This window comes from Thalassophryne amazonica, chromosome 15 (assembly GCF_902500255.1).
Source record: "Thalassophryne amazonica chromosome 15, fThaAma1.1, whole genome shotgun sequence".
Taxonomy (NCBI): domain Eukaryota; kingdom Metazoa; phylum Chordata; class Actinopteri; order Batrachoidiformes; family Batrachoididae; genus Thalassophryne; species Thalassophryne amazonica.
The window spans coordinates 68,624,702-68,645,968 of record NC_047117.1 but is presented as its reverse complement, the minus strand read 5'-3'; the positions used below and the strand labels follow the sequence as shown (position 1 = coordinate 68,645,968).

The window sequence follows — 21,267 nt, the reverse complement described above, 5'->3', positions numbered from 1 at the left end:
TTAAAATATCAAACTTTTGTGCTGCAATAAGCACGTTTGAAGCCTGGTTTAAAAAAACTGTTAAAATAGCTGAAACTGATGATTTAATCTGTTTAAATGATGAAGATATGAATAATTAGGGGTGTGGTTGCTTTGATTGAGAGCAAGTGTGTCAGGTCAAGGGTCTCAGTAGCTGTCGTGGACTGAACGGTGTTCGTCTTTTCTGAGCATTTTATGACTAATATATGAGATAGTTTGCTTTCTGTGTGGTTAACTGTGCTAACAGAGCATCTAAGAAGTCAGTGCTCCAGTGTTTTTGTTATGTTTTTTTATCTGTATGTTAGCACTAATTAATCGGTGTCAATAGCTTGGTGATGTTAGCTGATGCCGGAGTTATTGAGGCTATGCTGACCATAGTTTTTAATATCTGCACCAAAGCCACCTGCGATAAGAAGAAAACCGTTGGGTGACGTCACAGAGAGCTTGTATAGTCTATGGAGTAGCTCCATCACACTTCCCAACTGACTTTTCCATGTCGCATGCTTTAACACTGGCATCTTGCGGACGGCTGCAGGGATCTGCCACATTTCATCGTTTCACGTGATATGAGTTGAGATTTCCGTGGCGCGAGCAGACGTCTGTCTCTTCTGATGCCAGACACTCACACTACAGGCGCTACAGATGGGCGAGAGACAATCAGACAAACGGAGAGAGAGAGAGATGCTGTGGGGGCAGAGAGGTAAAAGACAAAGAAATGAAAGTGACAGAATGTGTGAAATGTGAGCCAAGTTTGAAAAAAATGCAGAACAGAAAGACATGAGAAAGACCAGATGTAAGTAAGTGAAAAAAGAAAGGATAGCGAAGTCAAGCTGCACGTTGATCCATCGCATCCCGCCAGTCTCCGCCCACTGTAATCTTCCCAACATCCATCAATCGCTCCCTCCATCCCGTCTTAAAGCCTTTCATTCCTTTTCATCCCTCTGACATCATGCAGTTTTGTCTGCGTGCCGTGCGGCTCCTGCTTACTTTTGGCGACTGGTGTTTTCGACGCTGAATGTTTGTTAAGAGTTAAAAAGCTCATCAGCGACTTTGTGAGCGAACTTGCTAAAAACGCACCTCCGGCACTGAGTGTACGGTCGTAATGAAGCGAGAGCAGACGAGGCAGCTGCATAACTGCAGTGAAAGGCCTGGAGGGAAGTCGCACTCTGTGCGCGTTGTGCGCACTGCGCGTGTATGTGTTTGTGTGTATTTGTGTGTAGCTATTCGAATAACTGCTGGCCTCTCTCTCTCTCTCTCTCTCTCTCCTCCAGGTTGTGAGGGCCTTTTTCTGTCGCCCTGTTGTACAGTGAGGCAGTGAGCTCACGGCGGATACAGCATGCATGTGTCGGCGTATCCCATGATGCACTCTGCCAGTCCAGGCCTGCTCCTCCTCAGCTTCCTGTTTCTCGCCGACGCCGACTGTGAGTCCTTCTGCACACTCGGATACGTACATTCTTTTTTTATATGCACAGATGTGAAAGGATTTGTAAAACAAGCAGCGGGGGCATTGTGGTCCCCCGGACCTCGTTTTTGGAAATGAAAGAAGCTGACAGGCTCATTTCAAGCAACAGCAACACTGCACATATTTTAAAATAAAAGCAGTGCCTCCTCCTAATTTCCATCATGCATGTGATGATAAGTCCCTGCAACAAGCCCAGACACATCCAGGAGCGAGACAAACGCAATACCAAACTGGTCGATTGTGAGATCAGACATTATTATAATTTCTACCCCGCTTCTTTTTGTAATTTACTGCCCCTTACCCAAAACCAAACCATTATTTGGCCCTCCCTTATTTGGCCCTTTATCTGCAACCCGCACATGTGTGGTGGAAGTGAAACCCAACTCTTGCTGAAACTTTAAACCAGGTTCCAGACACTTTCAGACAGACAACCAAACCAAACACGTGATCACTAACATAAAATAAGGAATTAGCACAGATATTATCGAACACAATCCATCTTCTCAACAAATTTCATCACAACGTTTTGAGTTCAGTCTTGCTGTGTGCCGAACATTCACCTGGATCTCAATTCAAGAACATACTCTGGAGAACATTTTCTATCTGCTCACCAAATTTCATTGAAATACATTCAGTATTTTTTGAGTTATCCTGCTAACATCCAAACAGGCAGACAAACGTCGGGGAATACAGTGCCTCCTCAGCGATGGTAACAAGGTTGCTGTATAATCACTGATGAGACTTTCACATTTCATATACATTCACAACAATAGGTGGTAACAGCAACCCTTAAACGACAGTGTGTTTTATTGACAGCTCCAACCAACAGCCAATCAAGAGCAGAAATCAGTCTGTGTCTGAATTAGGGCTGGGAATCGATCCGAATTTCCAGGATTGATTCGATTCCGATTCATAAGGTCACAATTCGATTCGATCCACGATTTGATCCAATTCGATTCGATATCGATCTATTTACATATTGCTGGATTGTCACTTTAAAATAAAACCTGTCTCATAGACAAAATAGCCCCATGTGTGTTTGTGATTGTATCTGTGTATGTGTAAGAGGGACACACAGAGAGAAGTATTTATTTTGGAATGAAAAAAAATCCAAGTTTTATTTGAAATTTAAATCAAAACCATGACATTTGGTGGCCCTCTTTTACTTGAATAAACATACCCATGGCAGGGTTTCTGACCACAAAGACAAAAAGTAGTTCAGCAGCCACAGCAATTGTGTAAGAAATGATGCTTGACTGATAAGTATCAGAGTGTAACCTTGACAGTTGGTGGCCATCTCTTGGTTGAATAACATACCCATGGCAGGATTAAAACAATGACCAGAACTAAACAACAATGACCACAAAGAAATTTTAAATAAATTAAAAAAACAGTAGCTCAGCAACTGTAGCTCAGTAGGTCAATTATTTAAGAAATTATGCTTGACCGTCTCCAAATCTAACCATGAAAGTTGGTGGCCCTCTTTTGGTTGAATAACATACCCATGGCAGGAGTAAAACAATAATGACCAGAACTATCCAACCATGACCACCAAAAAAAAAAACCAGTAGCTCAGCAACAACAGCAAAGTGTAAGAAATTATGATTGACTGATAAGAGTCCTAGTCTTCAGGAATTGTGTAATTTTTCTGGAGAAAAAGGAGCTGGTCTACGTGCTGTGGAGTGAGGCAGCTCCTTTGAGCACTAATGATGTCTCCAGCGGTTGAGAAGACTCGCTCAGATGGGACACTGGTCACAGGTATGCAAAGGTACTGCTTTGCTAGGCCTGCCAGAAGAGGAAAATCCCCTGCATGCACCTGCCACCATGTCAGTGGATTTTGAGAAAGAGGAATAAATGGTACTTTCCTGTAGGTGGCGACCTCTTCCTCAGCCCTTTCAGTGGGAGTTTTCCTTTGTAGTGGAGTTTCTGGTGTGTATGCTGACCCCATCAGAGCATATGAGTCTTTTTGCCTCCTCGGTTCAGTTGGTGCAGGCACAGCCACATCAGTTGAACCATGGGAGGTGTCTTCTTACTCTGGTGTAGTTTCCTGATGCAGAAAAATATTACAAAATAAGACACAAATTAACCTGAATTCAGTCTTTTGCTGCCCAATTAAAAAAAAAAATAGTCTAAATATTCAAATGTGCACACTATATAATCTGCAAACTTACATCAGTTGATGGGTTCAGATGAGCAGCTTTAGAGGTCAATTTCAAGAAGACAGCATCACGTGCCTCACCAGACAGGAACGGTAGGGTCTTGAAACGTGGATCCAATGATGATGCTACACACAAGGTCTCCGTCAGGGCTTCATATCTATATAGAGGAACAAATATCATAGATAGATAGATAGATAGATAGATAGATAGATAGATAGATAGATAGATAGATAGATAGATAGATAGATAGATAGATAGATAGATAGATAGATAGATAGATAGATAGATAGATAGATAGATAGATAGATAGATAGATAGATAGATAGATAGATAGATAGATAGATAGATAGATAGATAGATAGATAGATAGATAGATAGATAGATAGATAGATAGATAGATAGATAGATAGATAGATAGATAGATTAAACATGCATCCATTGTATATAGCAGGGTAGGCCTACAGTAAATGCATACAGATGGAACAGTCATGCAAACATTAGTATGAATTGTACAGTCTAAAATCACTGCTCTATTCTAAGTAAGAAAATGTGAATAAAATCAGAGACAAGTATATTAAAAACTATAGACTAATGCATTTCAGTGCTACTACTACACAGCCATGTTAAATGAACATACCTTGAGCTCAAGTTGTTATGAACTGCTGTTTTGAGCTCCTTAATCACAGAAGAGTCTTCGGTAGTACATGTCATCTGACTCAGAAGCTGAAACTGCAGTGGTGCAACCATGGACATAGTTGGAAATGCATCCTCGGAGATGACGAGCGTGGCCGTCTTCATTGGCCCTAGGCATTTCACCACGTCCTCTGCGGTGGTGATGTCTGTCTCCATTAAAGTGCAGATATCGCTTTCCCTCCTGCGGACGTCGGGTGACAGCAGCGTTGCAGAGATGGCTGGCTGCTGCTCGAGGAAACGTCCCAGCATATCCAGGGAGCTGTTCCACCTGGTCATGACGTCCACTATGAGTTTGTGTTGTGGCAATTGAAGGAGCTGCTGCTTCTCTTTTAGTGTGTGGTTCGCAGTGGGGCTTCGGTGAAAAAACGCCACAATTCGCCTTCCCTGCCCCAGTAAGCGTGCAATAGCAGGAGTTTTTAGTCCTGCTTGCGATGCCAAGTTGATGAGATGCGCAAAACAGCCCATGTGAAAATGGCCCATTAATTGCACCGCTCTCACGATGTTGGCTGCATTATCTGTAACAGTTGCGGGGTTTTTGTCAGTGATTCCCCACTCCTGTATGGCTTCGGTGAGCAGATCAGCGAGATTACTTGCAGTGTGGCTCATTTCAACTGCTCTGGTCTGTAGAACACTAGAAGCTAGCCTCCATTCCTCGTCAATGTGATGGCACATAATAGTCAGATAAGACACGGTATTTCTGGAGGTCCAGCAGTCGCAGGTCAACGCCACCCTCTCGGCAGATTTCAGCGAATGTGCAAGGGTATCTTTTGATTTCGCATACATTTGTGGAATTACCGTTTCGCTCAGATGTTTGCGATTGGGCAGGACATAGCATGGTTGTAGTCTATTGATCAGTAGTTTGAATCCAGCATTTTCTACCACACTGTAGGGTCGTAGGTCTTTACTAATAAATATTCCGAGACCCTCAGTTATGCTCAAGGCACGCTTAGAATTCGAGGGAAATTGAACAACAAATGCCTTTTCCAGTGCTGTTTGGTTCGCGACAGGTTTAACTGCATCGGTGTGGTGCCTGGATAAGTGGTTGCGGAGATTGGTGGTATTGCCACTATATTTTACCTCTATTTGGCACAGTTTGCACACTGCTTTTGTTCTGTCTAGTTCGTCTTTGTCCTTGTAACATTTGAATCCGAAGTATTGCCAAACATCAACTTTCATTCCAGGCGGTGATTTTAGCTCTGCAGCTTCAGCCATCTCGCTTTCTTAAGTTTCGGTTTCATTTAGACAGCACCCGCTTTTTATAGTGCTCCTTGCGCGTCAAAGAAAATAGTCCCTATAGCCACCTAGAAAAGATCGATCCACATATTTTTGGATCGATATCGGATTTTTTGAGTGTGAATCGATATTGGATTGTGGCTCGATCTTTTGAACACAGCCTTAGTCTGAATACTCATACTAGCTCACTGCAAGAACCAGTATGTCATAGTCGTAGTAGTTGAATGGGACACGGATTACCTACTCTCTCCATAGTGTATACACGGACTACACCACTCTGTCCTATGAGGCAGCTGGAACCTGGAAATTGAAAAAGCACATCCTGGGAAAATTTAAAGAAAGACTGTGGCTGTACATGAAAACAGCAGTGTCCAAGGGGCCAGGAACTGCTTTAAAAAGTCGACCACTGTAAAATAGAGCTTATTGCACCATATGCAGGTATGCACATATTTGTCATCTGGAAACATCTGGCTCAAAGGACATGACAGCAGCATAGTACATCTGAATTGTTTCTCTTGTTTGCTTACTTCTCTTGCATACTACAGTAGTGATTGGGTCGTACATTCCTAACTGATGTTAGTAGTGAGCACTCGGATGCAGTGTGTGAGATACAATTTACATTCATTGTGTGTTTCTACTTCATTTTAACATCACAATCGCTTCACTTTAACAAGATCACTACAAGAACCAGCATAAAACATTTTACTCCATTTTGCAGCGTGCATGGTTATTCCTAGACTTTGGTATGGGCTTTTACCAAAGTCTAGGAATAAATGGTAATTATTATTTTTAATTATAAAATTAAAAAATTATCTAAATAATATCAACAAGGTCATCATTAATTTAGATTAAAGGAGAAAACGGGATTTTTTTGGTCATTTTCAGGAAAACTGTTAAATAAATTAGGCAACAGAAACTTGTAGTCTCTGAATAATTTAAGATCAAAATCTGCTGTCCAGCCTCAGCAGTTACTCCAATAAGGCAATGGACAATTTTGTCAAAGTCAAATGTAAAAATTGGCATTTTGTGTAATTTTAAGCAAACGTGTTCTTTTGGGTTAAAGATCCCAAAGGGATAGAATTTACTGAAGCCACACATACTTTTCTCTTATTCTCAAAGCAATGAAAAATGCATGTTACAGTTTACCCAAATGGACAGTTTTTGGACACAAAGACACAAAGAACATAGCTTTTTTTTTTTTAGAAAACTGGAGTGAATCCAAGACAGCACTCATTTTAATCTGGTTTGAACATGTTGTCTGATTAAATTTTAGTAACTTGGTGCATGTTGGCTTCACAGCGTTAGACTGACCTTGTTTATTGCGCTGACGAATTTGATTTTGTTGGTCTTCGCATTTTTTTCCCATCAGTTGATGGAAGCCAGCCAGAGAGGGGCCCTTACCTCAAATTGGGAACACAAGATTTTTATATAAGGTCTTAGACATGTTAGGCATGTTGTAGTTTGGTGTCAGGGTTAACGGGGGATTGGTGTACAGTTGTCCCTCGTTTATCGCGGGAGTTACGTTCTAAAAATAACCCGCAATAAGCGAAATCCGCAAAGTAGTCAGCGCTATTTTTTGCAATTATTATAGATGTTTTAAGGCTGTAAAACCCCTCACTACACACTTTATACACTTTTCTCAAACAGGCATTAACATTGTCTCACTTTTCTCTCCTGTGTAAACACTGTCTTTTTTCTTCTGGGCAAGAAGATTATAAACAGACACACGCAGACCTCTCCCTTCGCTCACTGCCTCCAGAGCTACGGATGCGGGACCCGCAAAGAATCCAAGTCCTCTCTCGGTGGCCACGGCACTCTGCGGCTGCGGTCAGCATCCGCATCAAAACAGCGAGCGTAGTCTCTGGACCTGTTGCCAGATTTGGCGCAGCTCCGTACAGCAGACAGGAGGGCGGTGTGAGTGGCCCGCTGCTGCGTTTACTGAGCCCGCAGACTCAGGAAGCGCATCGGAGGCAGTGAGAGCAATCGCGGTGATGCTGACTGGTTCTGCGACCGGCCCGCCTGATAAGGATGCAGAACACAATGCGCTGTTAAAAAAAAAGCATGCAAAATTGCACCAAAAAAAAAAAATCAGAAAAACTGCGAGGCCGTGAAAGGTGAACCGCATTATAGCGAGGGACTACTGTAAATAAAATGTCAAACATGTTATCTCCAGCTGACATTACATTTAAATTTATATATTTGACATGTGATGGTTTTATCTAAACAATTTCCTTCGAGATTAATAAAGTTCTTTGTTATTCTTAAAGCGACTTACTCTACATGTGAGAGAAGAAGTGCAAAACAAGGATAAAATACATTGTTGTAAATGCAGCTTATTCGCAAATATTAACCTGGAATAGCACTCAAAAAGCGAATACCTTGGAACTGCTCTACCCATTCTCTTGTGCAATCACTCCCCCCCCCCCCCCCCGCCCCCACCCCATCCACCTTTGAAGACTCTACTTCTATCTACTTACATTATATCTCTGTGGCTATTCATGATTTTTCACTATATTTAATATTGCTAAATGAAGTTGCAGGGAGTTGGAGGAGGTAATAATCAATACTTCCTGTCAAGCCTCTATTTCCCACATAACCCTTAATTGGAGTAAGCAGTTGAAGGTGAGTGAGTGAAAATCTTAGTTATTTAAATAAGAATTGCAGCCCACAAAGTTAAGTTCTGTAACCGTTCTGTCTTAAATACCAGCTCACTTCTTTAAAATAATTTCTCTACTGGTGCATTATGCTGTTATGTTGGTTCTTGAATTATTTTTCACTTTGTGTAACCTGTTGTTGTCATTTTTGTGGTATTTGCCACAGCCACCAGATGGTGGGTTATATGCAGGAATTGTAGACTGGTGTTGCTGTCAGTACAATGGTGGGTTGTAAACTTGTGGCAATTTCCGCCACAAATATCGCAGATAGGTGCTCGATGTCCGCAGCAGTGCTTATTCATCTCTGTGGTTTCACCTGAATGTGGCAGACAGATGGCGATTTTCAAGAAGTTGGAAAAGACTGGATGCCTGCCTGGGTGGTTGCCATTCATAACCCAAGGCAGTTCTGTTGTGTTGAGGATGTGGCGCCATGCAGCATCGGACCTGATTTGAAAAATGCATGCCAGCCTCCAAACCACCAGGGGTCAATAATGCGAATTTGTTTGATGCATTAAGTTATACACTGATTGAGCTTTGCTGTGCGTTTGTGATCTTAAAGTAGACCTGCATTGAAATAAATGTGGTCAGATTTCAGAAAGAAATAGCTGATATGTACTTATAAGACCCTTGTGAATGCAGTAAAGAAAATCTGTAAGCCCAAATTTGTAATTCAGCGGAGAAATCTTCGTTTAAAAATGACAAATTTGCAGCTAAAATTTAGCCCTCTGTGAAAACAGTTTGTACAGCCGTATCATTTCTATGACGTCAGGGACAAGACAATGCGCTCCCGCCTTCAGTCCGATCCCGCATTGAAATTGATTTTATCTGTTAGTAATGTTACTTATACACGTCCTGGTTTCAACATCCAAACGTAAGCTGCAATGAATGTAAGATACAGATCTGTGTGCTCAGATCAGCAACGACAGCGGGCGCCATTCTTCCTCTCCCGCTCTCTACCTCCGCTGCGCTTATTAAGTCTGCGGGCTTGTTAACGAGCTCGTTAACCGCCGACGCGGGCCACTCACACCGCCCGTGTCTGCTTTGCAGCCGGTGTTCTGCCAGATTCAGCGCACACACCGGCATCACCTCTCTGTCTACTGAATGGAGCTGCAGCACACTTGGCACAAGTCCTGCGATTATGCTCACTGTTTTAATGCGAAGCGGCCAGTACACCTGTTACTGCAAGGACAAACTTCTTGCGGCAAAATCCACAGCACTGCACGTCTCGGCAATCAGAGCTCCAGAGCTCCATGGATGCTGCGAGAGGTTTATATATTTTTAATGACTGGGATTCTTTGCGGGTCTCGCCTCCATATCCCGCGATGGTACCGGAGGCGAAAGACAGTAGATTTTCATTGCGACACCACTCAATCAAACGGGCGTATGAAAAAGTCCCCCAAAATAATTTTCAAGTACAAATAAAAGAAATGTATACTCACCAAACGTGCTGCAAGACAATATGAAGTTTTAAGAAAAGTAGATCCTTCCATATAAGACAAGAAAAAGGTGCAGATGCAAACTGACGTAAATCCACAAATTACAGTTGGCGCGCAATGCATGCTGGGAGAGAGGGTCTTCTCCGTGACGTCTCGGCAGCGTCCATGATGAGAGGGACAGTTTTGCGGAGGGCTAAATGTTAGCTGTAAATTTGTCATTTTTAAATGAAGATTTCTCCGTTGAATGACAGATCTGGGCTTCCAGATTTACTTTACTACATTCAGAAGAATCTTATGTGTAAATGTAAGTAATTTTTTTGGTCCGAAGATCTGACTGCATTTATTTCAGTGCAGGTCTACTTTAAACGTATTAGTCAAATTGTGCTTCACTGGTTTCTTCTTTTTGTATTTATTGTAAAAATAGTCTGTGGTTCTGTAGTAAAGCGGAAGAAAATGGATGGATGGATGGATGGATGTAAAAATAGTCATTTCTTTCGGTTGAATATGCAAGCGTAAAAAAACAAAAATATAATGCAATGCTAAAATACCCTCACCCGTATGAGCATGGTGTTCTTTCTGACTTGCAGTTGTTTAATTAATTATTAAGATTCTATCCGGTTGTTAAGTGTGATGTAACGCATCATGTGATTTTCAACTTCCGGCTCCAAACAAAAAAGGCGCGCTGTCATTAACATTGAGAACTGTACTGAGACAACATGTATACGAGGTCTGTTAGAAAAGTATCGTACCTTTTTATTTTTTTCAAAAACTATATGGATTTGATTCATATGTTTTTACGTCAGCCAAGCTTGAACTTTCATGCACATGTGTGAGTTTTTCCACGCCTGTCGGTTGTGTCATTCGCCTATGGGCAGGCTTTGAGTGAGCACTGCTCCACCCCTCTTGTCATTGTTTCATTGCGAGGAAATGGTGGAATGATTCAGGCTTTTTTTCCATCAGAATCTTTTCAGAAACTGTTAGAGACAGGCAGCTGGAAACCATTCGAAACATTTATCTGGCTTTCGGTGAAAATTTTACGGGCTTCACAGAGAATAAGGACTGTTACTACAGCTTTAAGGACGGCCCACAATAGCGCACAGCGCACCGCGCTCCGAGCCGCCATCGAGAGGCAGAAACCACCACATAATTTCTAAACGGATGGCTGTGTGGAGCCGGGACCGTCGTGTGCAATTTCTCTGGTTATCACAAGAGCTGGACATCAGCCATTTTCTGGCAGATTTCACTTTTAACAAGAGATTTTGTCATGGAAAGCTGCACGGAGGCTTCGCACGTCACGACCGATTCGCTGATGAAGCGAGACAAAGGAACACCTCCGTTTCGGAGTGTTAGAGGAAAAGTTGGGACATGCCTATCTCGGCTTTCAGTGCTTACCAGTCGAGTGAGTATAAGAGAAATTGTGGAGAGCTGGACATGTCCCAACTTGTGTTGTGTGGGCTGCTGAAGAGGAGGTACTGCTGGCCCACGACCACCAGATGGCGCCCTGCTTGAAGTGTGGGCTTCAAGCACAAGAGGGCGTCATAGCAACCGGGAGTGACAGCTGTCACTCGTCATCAGCACCAGCTGTCACTCATCCACATCACCACCACCATAAAGGCCGGACTGCAACTCCACCTCCCCGCCAAGAAATCAGCTATCTTGGAGGTAATTCTCTGCTGTACTGAAAACTGTGTCATAGTCTGAACTCTTTTTGCAGCTGCTTTCCTGTGGTGTGCCTTATCTGCTGGATTGGCATTTGGTGTGATCAGCGACGGCTTCGCTTCACGCCCCAACCAGATAAGTGGTTAGACAGGAGCTGCACGAGTGTATGATTGGAGGTGGAGGTGCTCCCTCCCAAAAGAACACAGACTGTGGGATTACTGAGTGTGCGTACTCACACTCACCTGTGCTGTTTTTGTTCTCTGCCAGCAGTGCCAGGTCTGACAGGTGGAGACGGTGGCCACCTGGGGACTCAGGACTTGGCGGCTCTGGTGTTCTTCAGATCCGTTGGCGGTGAGGGCCGTGTGGGATCCGGCTCGGTTCTGGACGAGCGTCTCCTATCCTCGAGCCTGCCCACACGTCACCCAACGTGTAATTGACTGTAGTTCCAAACTTGTTATTGTCTGTATTCCGTTGTGCACAATTTACAACATTAAATTGTTACTGTTTGGCTTATCCATTGCCCGTTCATTTACGCCCCCTGTTGTGGGTCCGTGTTCCTACACTTTCACAACAGGATTTCTTGGCCAGCGTCATGGATCCCGAGGGGCATCAACCATCGCTTGAACAGCCAATGGAAGAGCGAGGTGCACAGGCACCAGCAGGAGGCCTGTTAGGTGAGCTGCAGCACATCATAACCGCTTTTACTGCTCGGTTGGACTTATTTACAGAGCAGAGCATTGTTCTCAATCGAAGGATGGAGGCTCTCACCGCCCAGGTGGAAGCACATGCCCAGGGCGCTGCTGCAGCACCTCCTCCTGCTGACCGAATGCCAGAAACAGACATTCCACTGGTTGTTCAACGAACCCCCCCACCTTCCCCTGAAGCATACATAAGCCCTCTGGAGCCGTACGGAGGCTGTGTTGAGACGTGCGCGGACGTCTTGATGCAGTGCTCGCTCGTCTTTTCACAGCGTCCCCTCATGTACACATCAGACGCTAGCCGGGTGGCTTACGTTATAAATTTGCTTCGAGGAAAGGCACGCGCCTGGGCTACTGTGCTCTGGGAGCAGAATTCACAGCTCCTAACAACATACGCTGGGTTTGTGAGGGAGTTCCGACAGGTGTTCGACCACCCTCATAGAGGCGAGACCGCTTCAAGCATGCCCCTGTCGATAAGACAGGGGTGTCGGAGCGCAGCGAAGTATGCAGTCGACTTCCGCATCGCGGCAGCGTGAGCCGGCTGGAATGCTGTTGCGCTCCGCGCCGCCTTTGTAAACGGACTGTCCCTGGTCCTTAAGGAGCACCTGGTGGCGAAGGACAAGCCACGGGATTTAGACGGGCTTATCGACCTGGTTATACAGTTAGACAACCGATTAACAGAACACCGACGGGAGAGAGATGAAGGGCGTGGTCAGGCACAAGCCGTCCCTCTTCCTCCCGGGTCCGAAAGGGAGCCGACTTCCCCACGCTCCACAGCCAGGGCACTCCACGTGACGACAGCTCCCCCTGCTGATGTTGCTATGGAAACAAGCAGGGCCAAAAGGCGATCAGATCAGAGACAAAGGAGGCTGATCCGTGGGGAGTGTTTTCTCTGCAGCTCAACCGAGCACACACAGAAAAAATGCCCCAAACGGTCAATACAGCAGCACTCGTCCTTAGAGACTGGGCTAAGGGTGGGTCACAATACCCACGTGGGGAGACCCCGAAAATCTGCACGCATCCCAGTCACGATCCTGAGTGGGGATCTAACCCTTCACGCCCCAGCACTGGTGGACATGGGGTCAGAGGGGAATCTGCTGGATAGCAGATGGGCAAAGGAGGTTGGGCTCCCTCTAGTGGCCTTACTGTCACCATTGTCGGTGCAGGCACTAGATGGCACCCTTCTTCCACTAATCACACACCAGACACAGCCAGTGACATTGGTTGCGTCTGGAAATCACAGGGAGGAGATTGTGTTTTATGTAACACCTTCTACCTCCCGAGTGATTTTGGGTTTTCCATGGGTGTTAAAACACAATCCCCGGATTGATTGGCCATCTGGGGTTGTGGTTCAGTGGAGCGAAACCTGCCATCGGGAGTGTTTAGGATCCTCAGTTCCACCCGGTGTGACAGCTAAGGAGGAGGTTTTATTCCCCCCCAATCTGGCGGCGGTGCCAGCCGAGTACCATGACCTTGCTGATGTCTTCAGCAAGGATCTGGCACTCACGCTGCCCCCACACCGTCCGTACGATTGTGCCATTGATTTGATACCGGGCGCTGAGTACCCGTCCAGCAGGCTGTACAACCTCTCACGTCCGGAACGCGAATCAATGGAGACCTACATCCGGGACTCGTTAGCTGCCGGGTTGATCCGGAACTCCACCTCCCCGATGGGTGCTGGTTTCTTTTTTGTGGGCAAGAAGGACGGTGGACTCCATCCATGCATTGATTACAGAGGGCTGAACGAGATCACGGTTCGCAACCGATACCCGTTACCTCTGTTGGATTCAGTGTTCACGCCCTTGCATGGAGCCCAAATTTTCACAAAATTGGATCTTAGGAATCACCTGGTTCGGATCCGGGAGGGAGACGAGTGGAAGACAGCATTTAACACCCCGTTAGGTCACTTTGAGTACCTGGTCATGCCGTTCGGCCTCACCAATGCACCCGCGACGTTCCAAGCGTTGGTTAATGACGTGTTCCTACACTTTCACAACAACTTGTCTTCTAACACTCCGAAACAGAGGTGTTCCTTTGTCTCGCTTCATCAGCGAATCGGTCATGACGCGCGAAGCCTCCGCGCGGCTTTCCATGACAAACTCTCTTGTTAAAAGTGAAATCTGCCGGAAAATGGTTGATGTCCAACTCTTGTGATAACCAGAGAAATTGCACACGATGGTCCCGGATCCACACAGCCATCCGTTTAGAAATGATGTGGTGGTTTCTGCCTCTTGATGGCGGCGCGGAGCGCCGTGCGCCATTGTGGGCCGTCCTTAAAGCTGTAGTAAAACTCCTTATTCTCTGTGAAGCCCGTAAAATTTTCACCGAAAGCCAGATAAATTTTTGAAATGGTTTCCAGCTGCCTGTCTCTAACAGTTTCTGAAAGAATTCTGATGGAAAAAAAGCCCAAATCATTCCGCCATTTCCTCGCAATGAAACAACGACGAGAGGGGTGGACCAGTGCTCACTCAAAGCCTGCCCACAGGCGAATGACGCAACCGACAGGCGTGGAAAAACTTACGCATGTGCATGAAAGTTCAAGCTTGGCTGACATAAAAACATATGAATCAAATCCATATAGTTTTTGAAAAAAATAAAAAGGTACGATACTTTTCTAACAGACCTCGTATTTTACCTGTGCATAATAAAATATGTAAAGTAAAAGAAAAAAGTTTTATTAAGTGTTCTGACCATAGAACCAGACGAATGCGGTTAACGGAGGTGGAGGCGGAGAAGGGAGGGACATAGGTTTGCGCACAATGTAAACACAAACTAAACTTAAACTGTAAATCCTTAAAAGGATCAAACAGACGTAGCTTTAATTGTAAACTTGGAGGTCTGTGGACCCGGAAACAGATTTATCACGTGATGCGTTACGTCAGCACTTAACAACCGGATTGTCTTACATAAAATCTGTACATGTTCAGATGAAATCAACAGTTGTTCATGTTGTGCAAATCAATGAATATTTGTGGATCACCCTCTGTGCATTTGCAGTTGTTAATGAGACAAATTTTCTCCATGGAAATTAGCTGTGAGTTAGCGAAAATTAATGTGCAAGCTAACATCCAAAATATCTCGTAAATAACTCCAGAGGTGTTATCAGGTTACCAAAACAGCATTTTCAGTTTTAGAATTGTTTATTTCTTGCTAGCTTTTACATAATATACCAGAAACGAAGCTGTTAGCAAGTAGCTACACCAGGAAGTGATGTCACCATGCTGACCTCTGCAAAATGTCTTGTAAATAAATTCAGAAGTGTTATTCGGTTCCAAAAACATCATTTTCAGTTTTAGAAGTGTTTGTTTCTTGCTAGCTTTGACATGATATATGAGAAACATGTATATAAACACACAAAACGAAGCGGTTTTGAAGAGACCAGCAACTGACGTCACAGTGCAGCTTGGCTCTGATTGGCTGCCACCCGTGTCAGTCAAAAAGTAAACGGATCAGATTAAAAGAGAATGTGACTTTTTAAACCTCTTAAAATACATCAAGGTGAGTCATCTTTGAACTTGAACAAGGTCTGTGTCCTAAGATTGTTCCCTGTGGATTTCAAGAGTCTGGACTGGAATTAATGCTGAGCACAGACAAGACGGACAGACAGACGGACGGACGAACAGCCTTTACAATACCCGATGGCCATATTTGATGGCCTCGGGTAATGAAGAAGAAGCTGTTGTGATATAGAGTCAGTTATGTTGAAAGGAAATTGCAGAGTAGCGTCAAGTTCGTTGGTTGAGGGATGCTGATTATTTATCATCACCACCTCATAGGCATTTCTGTGACACACAGCTTGAGGTGGCCATTTCCATCCTGCAATGTTCTAAAAGTACACTGTGAGCCAGGGCGTCATAAAAGCACACACCCACAAACCACTCTCGTTTTCCCTTCAGCCTCCTGCCCTCTTGTCCCCTGCGTAACTTCCAGGGTCGGCCAATAAAGGCCCAGTCATCCATCAAAACAATGATGCACCAGGATTTTGTGTACGAGGGTTCGGGGGGTAGTACAGATTCAGCGAGGGGAGGGAAGGATCTCTTCTGTCTATACGTTTCCTTTTCTTCTGACTTCGTGTCATTTTTATGGCTTTCCCCATCACCCGCTATGTGCATTTTCTCCCCACATCCTCGTAATATGGCGGGAAAAGAAGGACAGAGGGCGTGCAGGGGCATTATTATAGTCTGACATGCAGTCGCTCTTTTGTCACCACCAGCAGGGATGCAGAGAATTGAACGTGACCATTCACACGAAAGCTGCTGGGGCATGTTTTGTTTTCTTGCATTTGCATTTTCGCTTGAAAAGAAATGACATTCCACACTGTGATTTCGACCTATCAGGTTTAAAGCATCAGATAATACATCTTTTCAGCATGCTGATATAAGCTTTTAAAATAAAAACCTGTTAGGGTCTGGTCACACAGCATACGGCAATAGCTGGACAAAGGATAAAAAGTCAAAAAGTCATAAATCGTCAAGAAAAGGTGGACGAAAGATCCTGCACCTTTCCCATCACCGAAAAGCCTGCAAATCAAGAGCGAGAAAAAGGAATGAAACAAAACCAAAACTAATGAAAGAAAAACAAAGCGACCTTGATGCTTTAAACAAAATCAAAACAAAACATTCACCATGACATGACCGACAGCAGGTATGACACTGAGCGCAGCCAGCCTTGTCCTCATGTCCGCAGTACTTACAGTTGCAGGATTTTGTTTGTGTTGACAACAGGTGAAAGATTTTGTTTGTCTTCACAACAACATGTCTGCACATGCAGGCCAGCCACAAACGATTGAAATGTGGATAAATAGTTAAAGTGGTTGATAAAATGTTCTTAACACTCTGTTTGAAAACATTGCATTTTAGTCCCAAACATGGACATTTCATTAGCGATACAAGGATGTTTCGTTCAGCTTGTCAAAGCTTTAGTTATTAATTTCTTCTGATATCGTCAGCCTTCGTTCAATACGTCGGACATGGGAGGTTCAACGAAGTTGGACAAAAGTCAAACGAAATGCTAACAATACAAAAACTAAGCAAATGGTCACAAACCATCAAGAATACGGACCAATTGAGGTTGTCGTCGGTATCCATTCAAATTTGTCAACAGTTTAAAAATTGTGACGAAGTGCGAGCTGCAGGAACGAAGCTGGATGAAGATTAAACAATGCCCCAACAGTCAACGAAAGCTCAGATTTCTTGTTTCGTTTGGCCTTCATTAGCGCTGTGTGACCGGAGCTTTAAAAATTCTGTGGATACTGAAGTGATGCATCCTTGCTTTTTTTTTTTTTTTAAACATGCCCTTTTTTTTATTATTAACTGCTTGGATGCCTGTCACTTTAAATGGAAAGGAGCTGCTACAACTAGCCACACCCCTTCTCAAGTAGAGAATGCTTCTCTCAAACCCTGTCCCCCAGTTGATGTGTCATGACAGAACAAACTCCTTCACTATAGAGGAAGGAGGAGATCAAATAGGGTGTTGTGTAACATATGTCCCGAAAATCGAAAACAAGACATTTTATGCATAAATTAGGCTTATGACAGAGTAGTTTGTACTTTCATAGTCATTTAAGTGCAAAACTATGATAATGCTTTAACATGAAACCTGAACCCCATTTAACTGTAAATAATAGATCAAAACTAATATAGCAAAATATGATCCCTTTAAGGTGAAATAAACAACATGCATTTTAAGAATAAGAAGGTTTTTCCACATTAGTCCACATGGGCTATATATCAATATATATAAGGCGGTAGGTTTTGAGAGTATTAAAGTGGAAACTGCACACTGTCCCATGTGTGTATTTGGTAACCTTGCATCACATATGTATTCTACACAGACTGGCGTAACAACACAAGCCAAGCACTGAGCTTTTACACATCATATATCGCTTTTACTGTCTTTTAGTGCCTCCACCACTCCCACCACCATTTTCGATTCTTGTTGCTTGCATGCGCACACACGACATGTATCTGTGGATTAAGAATAATGCCCTGATCCTGTCGCAAACTAGGCCACCGCTGCATGGTAGCAGCGAGACACTCCGCGTTAGAAAGGCATCTCTCAGTTGACGTAAAACATGATGGCCCTCAGTTGCCCCCAAAATCTGCAAGATGCCTTCCTTCCCCATGTGGTTTGGACGTAACAGCAAGGGGATTCACCTGACAACCAACTCCCCTTGCATGTGCAACACAAAAAAAAAATGGCTTATTTGTCAGCTGCTACAGTAGGAAAAACATTGCTGATCTGCAAGTAAGCAGACTGTACATGTGGAAACCAACAGGAGGAGTTTGTTGTTCTGCACAGAGAGGCTTTCAAGGATGTAAAATTCTTTAACTTTCATCTGTATCTCTTCCTCATAAAATAATCCGATGCGTATCTACATACATGGGCTATGATACGGTTCAGGGATGACACTTTTTATTATAAAGCAATTTGATTCATTGTGATATGATGTAGCACAATCTGATACAATTCTTTGTTTAATGTAGACATTTATTTTCCATGATAAATTAGAATAAGCAAAAGACGTATCTTCAAATATATATTTCATGAAAGACCAGAGGCCTTTTTCAGGTTTTTACTGCTGTGCTGCAGCACACTGGCACTGCCTCTACTCAGCTTTTGTTCACCACTAGGGGCAGCGCCACAGACTATCAGAAAGTACAGTGTAGACGAAGACCAGCTGTTTTTCACCTGTTAGCACAGCCCAACATTCCACATTCTGACAGTCATTTGCATTGCTAGATTTTTTTTAACAAGTTTTATTTTTTTATTGTGTTCTGATTTAAGCAGGTTGTGCAGCAGAGATGAGGCAGTGGCATGTCAGCTATCCTCCAAATTGCACAATTTGAAGTAGAACATTGAAAATATTAAGGAAATGTGTATTTTGGGAAAAACTCTTAAATGTCACAAATATGTTTTGATGGTTGTATGAGGTGATTTGAAAAAGTCGTATTATGCAAAGCTGCAGTGGAAACACTTTTGCACTAGGATATATGGCGTAGAGAAAGAGTCACATGGTATTCTAAAATACATGGTGCGGGAAGTATGGACCGAGTAAGAGATAAAGAAGTTGTTAAACCTTATAAGAGATGACATTAAGGCAATACTGGATTTGAAAAAAACAGCAAAATGGCAATATTTAGCAGGAGTTACCCTTCCATCACCATAATTATTGGAATTACAGTTCTTGCGAGAGCCTCAGTGGAATGGCCCAACAGTTGCATGCCATCACTCAGTGTGAACGAACGCTTTCATTCTGCTCTAGTGTTTTGTTGACTTTGTCAACATATCGTTTAACTTTTGCACAAGTCTGTGATGGAAACCCAGATGTAGGCCAAAATGTGCAATAGCGCCAGACTAAAAATGGGCATATATCAAGTGCTTAAATGGGTAATTCCCATTCTGACCCCTACACTGACCTTTGAAGACTCACAATTAGCAGAAACACAGCTTCACTCAGCCAATTCATAACATTAGAACTGGACCATCAGTCCATTCATAGTACATTTGACTTGATCCAGGGGTCTGCAAATCATTGTGGTTGTATTGTTTACTTTAAAACAGATTTATGATTCATGTTGGTGAATTGACCTTGCGGTATCCTGGTCACCTGTCCAGATTGTACCCTGCTTCTTGCCCACTGACTGCTGGGATCAGCTCTGGCCCCCTTGACCCTTAACTGGAAAAAGTGAGATTAGAAAATGGATGGATGGATGTTGTTGAATTGTTACACCCCTGATTTATATGTTGTAGAAAATGTGTTTCTCAAATACTGATTTCCCACAAAGAAAAGACAAATATTTCTCAAAGTCTGACCTTTTCTTATATAAAACATGCAGCCTTTGTACAATATTGGAATCTGCAGAAATGATTCATTGACCTGTCAGCTCTCCGCGAAGTTGTATGCATTTCCGTGGTCTTCAGGTTGGCTGGAATCAAGACTGGTTTGTGTGTTAACATCGCTGAAAGGAAATCCAATGCTTTTGCTTACTGTAAGTGCCCTTAAGCAATGAACAAAGCAGCCGCTGAATAAAGAAGAGACCTGGCTTTGTCATTTCAGGTCCAAAAAGTATGCATGCACTGGTGCTGAACATTGCTGCACCACCCTGAGTCCAACTGGCAGCTACCCAGGTAGGACAGTGGTCCATCACTGTCTTCCAGAGTGTAGCCATCCATCTTCCACACCCAGGTGATATGTAGGCGACCTCTTGGCTTCATCCAGTCAATACGTTTGGGGAAACGTGCCACATGGCCATTGTGCCGTAATTTATATTCCATTACAATGCAACCTTAAATAACCACTCATTTGACACAGACAACCCTGTCATACCCACCATCATGGTCAGGCCTCAGGGTGCCTTGCCCACTCTCAGAGTCAGTTGAGCCCGCCCTACATGGACGAGCCTGTCAGTCACGTACCAACCACAAAAATGAAAATAAAAAATGGCAGGCTACTATTATTACAGTTTGTACAAATTTCCAATATAGATGAGTCATAATAATATTGATAAACACTGTGTTTTATCTGATTTTTACTAAAATAATTGTGAACTAGCATGTTGCCTGTGGGGATTCACGGGCTCTAGATTGGATAGTGTTTATAAAATAGGTAGCTGACATTTTTCAAGGGTGGTAATAAATTCTACAAAGTTTCTGTAATGAGTTGGAATGGCATGTTAGTCCAGAATGTAATTAGGAACCTTGTAATTAGCAGTCTTACCTAATATCCTTGGTTTAAAAATATTAGTCCTATCAATGTTCAGTTTTTGCAGCGTTTGGTTTTAGCACCGTTCATCCTTGACCCAAAATACATAAGCATACCAAAGGGCAAATGTCAGCTCTCCACAGTTTGTCCGTAATTGAAGTTGTACAAATGTACCCACATTCTGTCTTTTCCACATTCTGCCCCAAGCAGGTGCTTCTAATTTTAGACATGCACAAACAGAAATGGTGGCAGAAGACATCAAAAGAAATACACATTTCACTCATGGTACCAGCAACATGACACTTAACTAAACTGACTAAACCAGTTGAAATACAAAAACATAATAAATCAATGACACTAACAACACTGTTAAATTAACATGATCCACAATAAGATTGCTTTTTCTTTCTCAAACTATTTTATAATTGCATATTTAACAATTCAAATTTTTAAATATTCCAGGGCAGAAACCCTTGATTAAATAGGACTTTGCAAGTATGGCCTAAAACAAATGTGGCCCCATCAGAGCAATGCAAGGCCCCTCCTCAAAT

At 43.4% G+C, this 21,267-nt stretch overlaps 1 protein-coding gene across 22 annotated transcripts in view; it reads left to right on the top strand.

Annotated features, from left to right (window-relative positions):
• Positions 1 to 21,267, top strand: part of LOC117527150 (receptor-type tyrosine-protein phosphatase delta-like) — a 527,875-nt gene that overhangs the window by 334,974 nt on the left and 171,634 nt on the right. For all 22 annotated transcript variants that reach the window (XM_034189362.1, XM_034189358.1, XM_034189350.1 and 19 more), the window contains one exon: positions 1,290 to 1,439. In XM_034189362.1, the coding sequence (XP_034045253.1) occupies positions 1,355 to 1,439 (85 nt within the window). In that variant the 5' untranslated portion in view covers positions 1,290 to 1,354. The remainder of the gene's footprint in view (positions 1 to 1,289; positions 1,440 to 21,267) is intronic.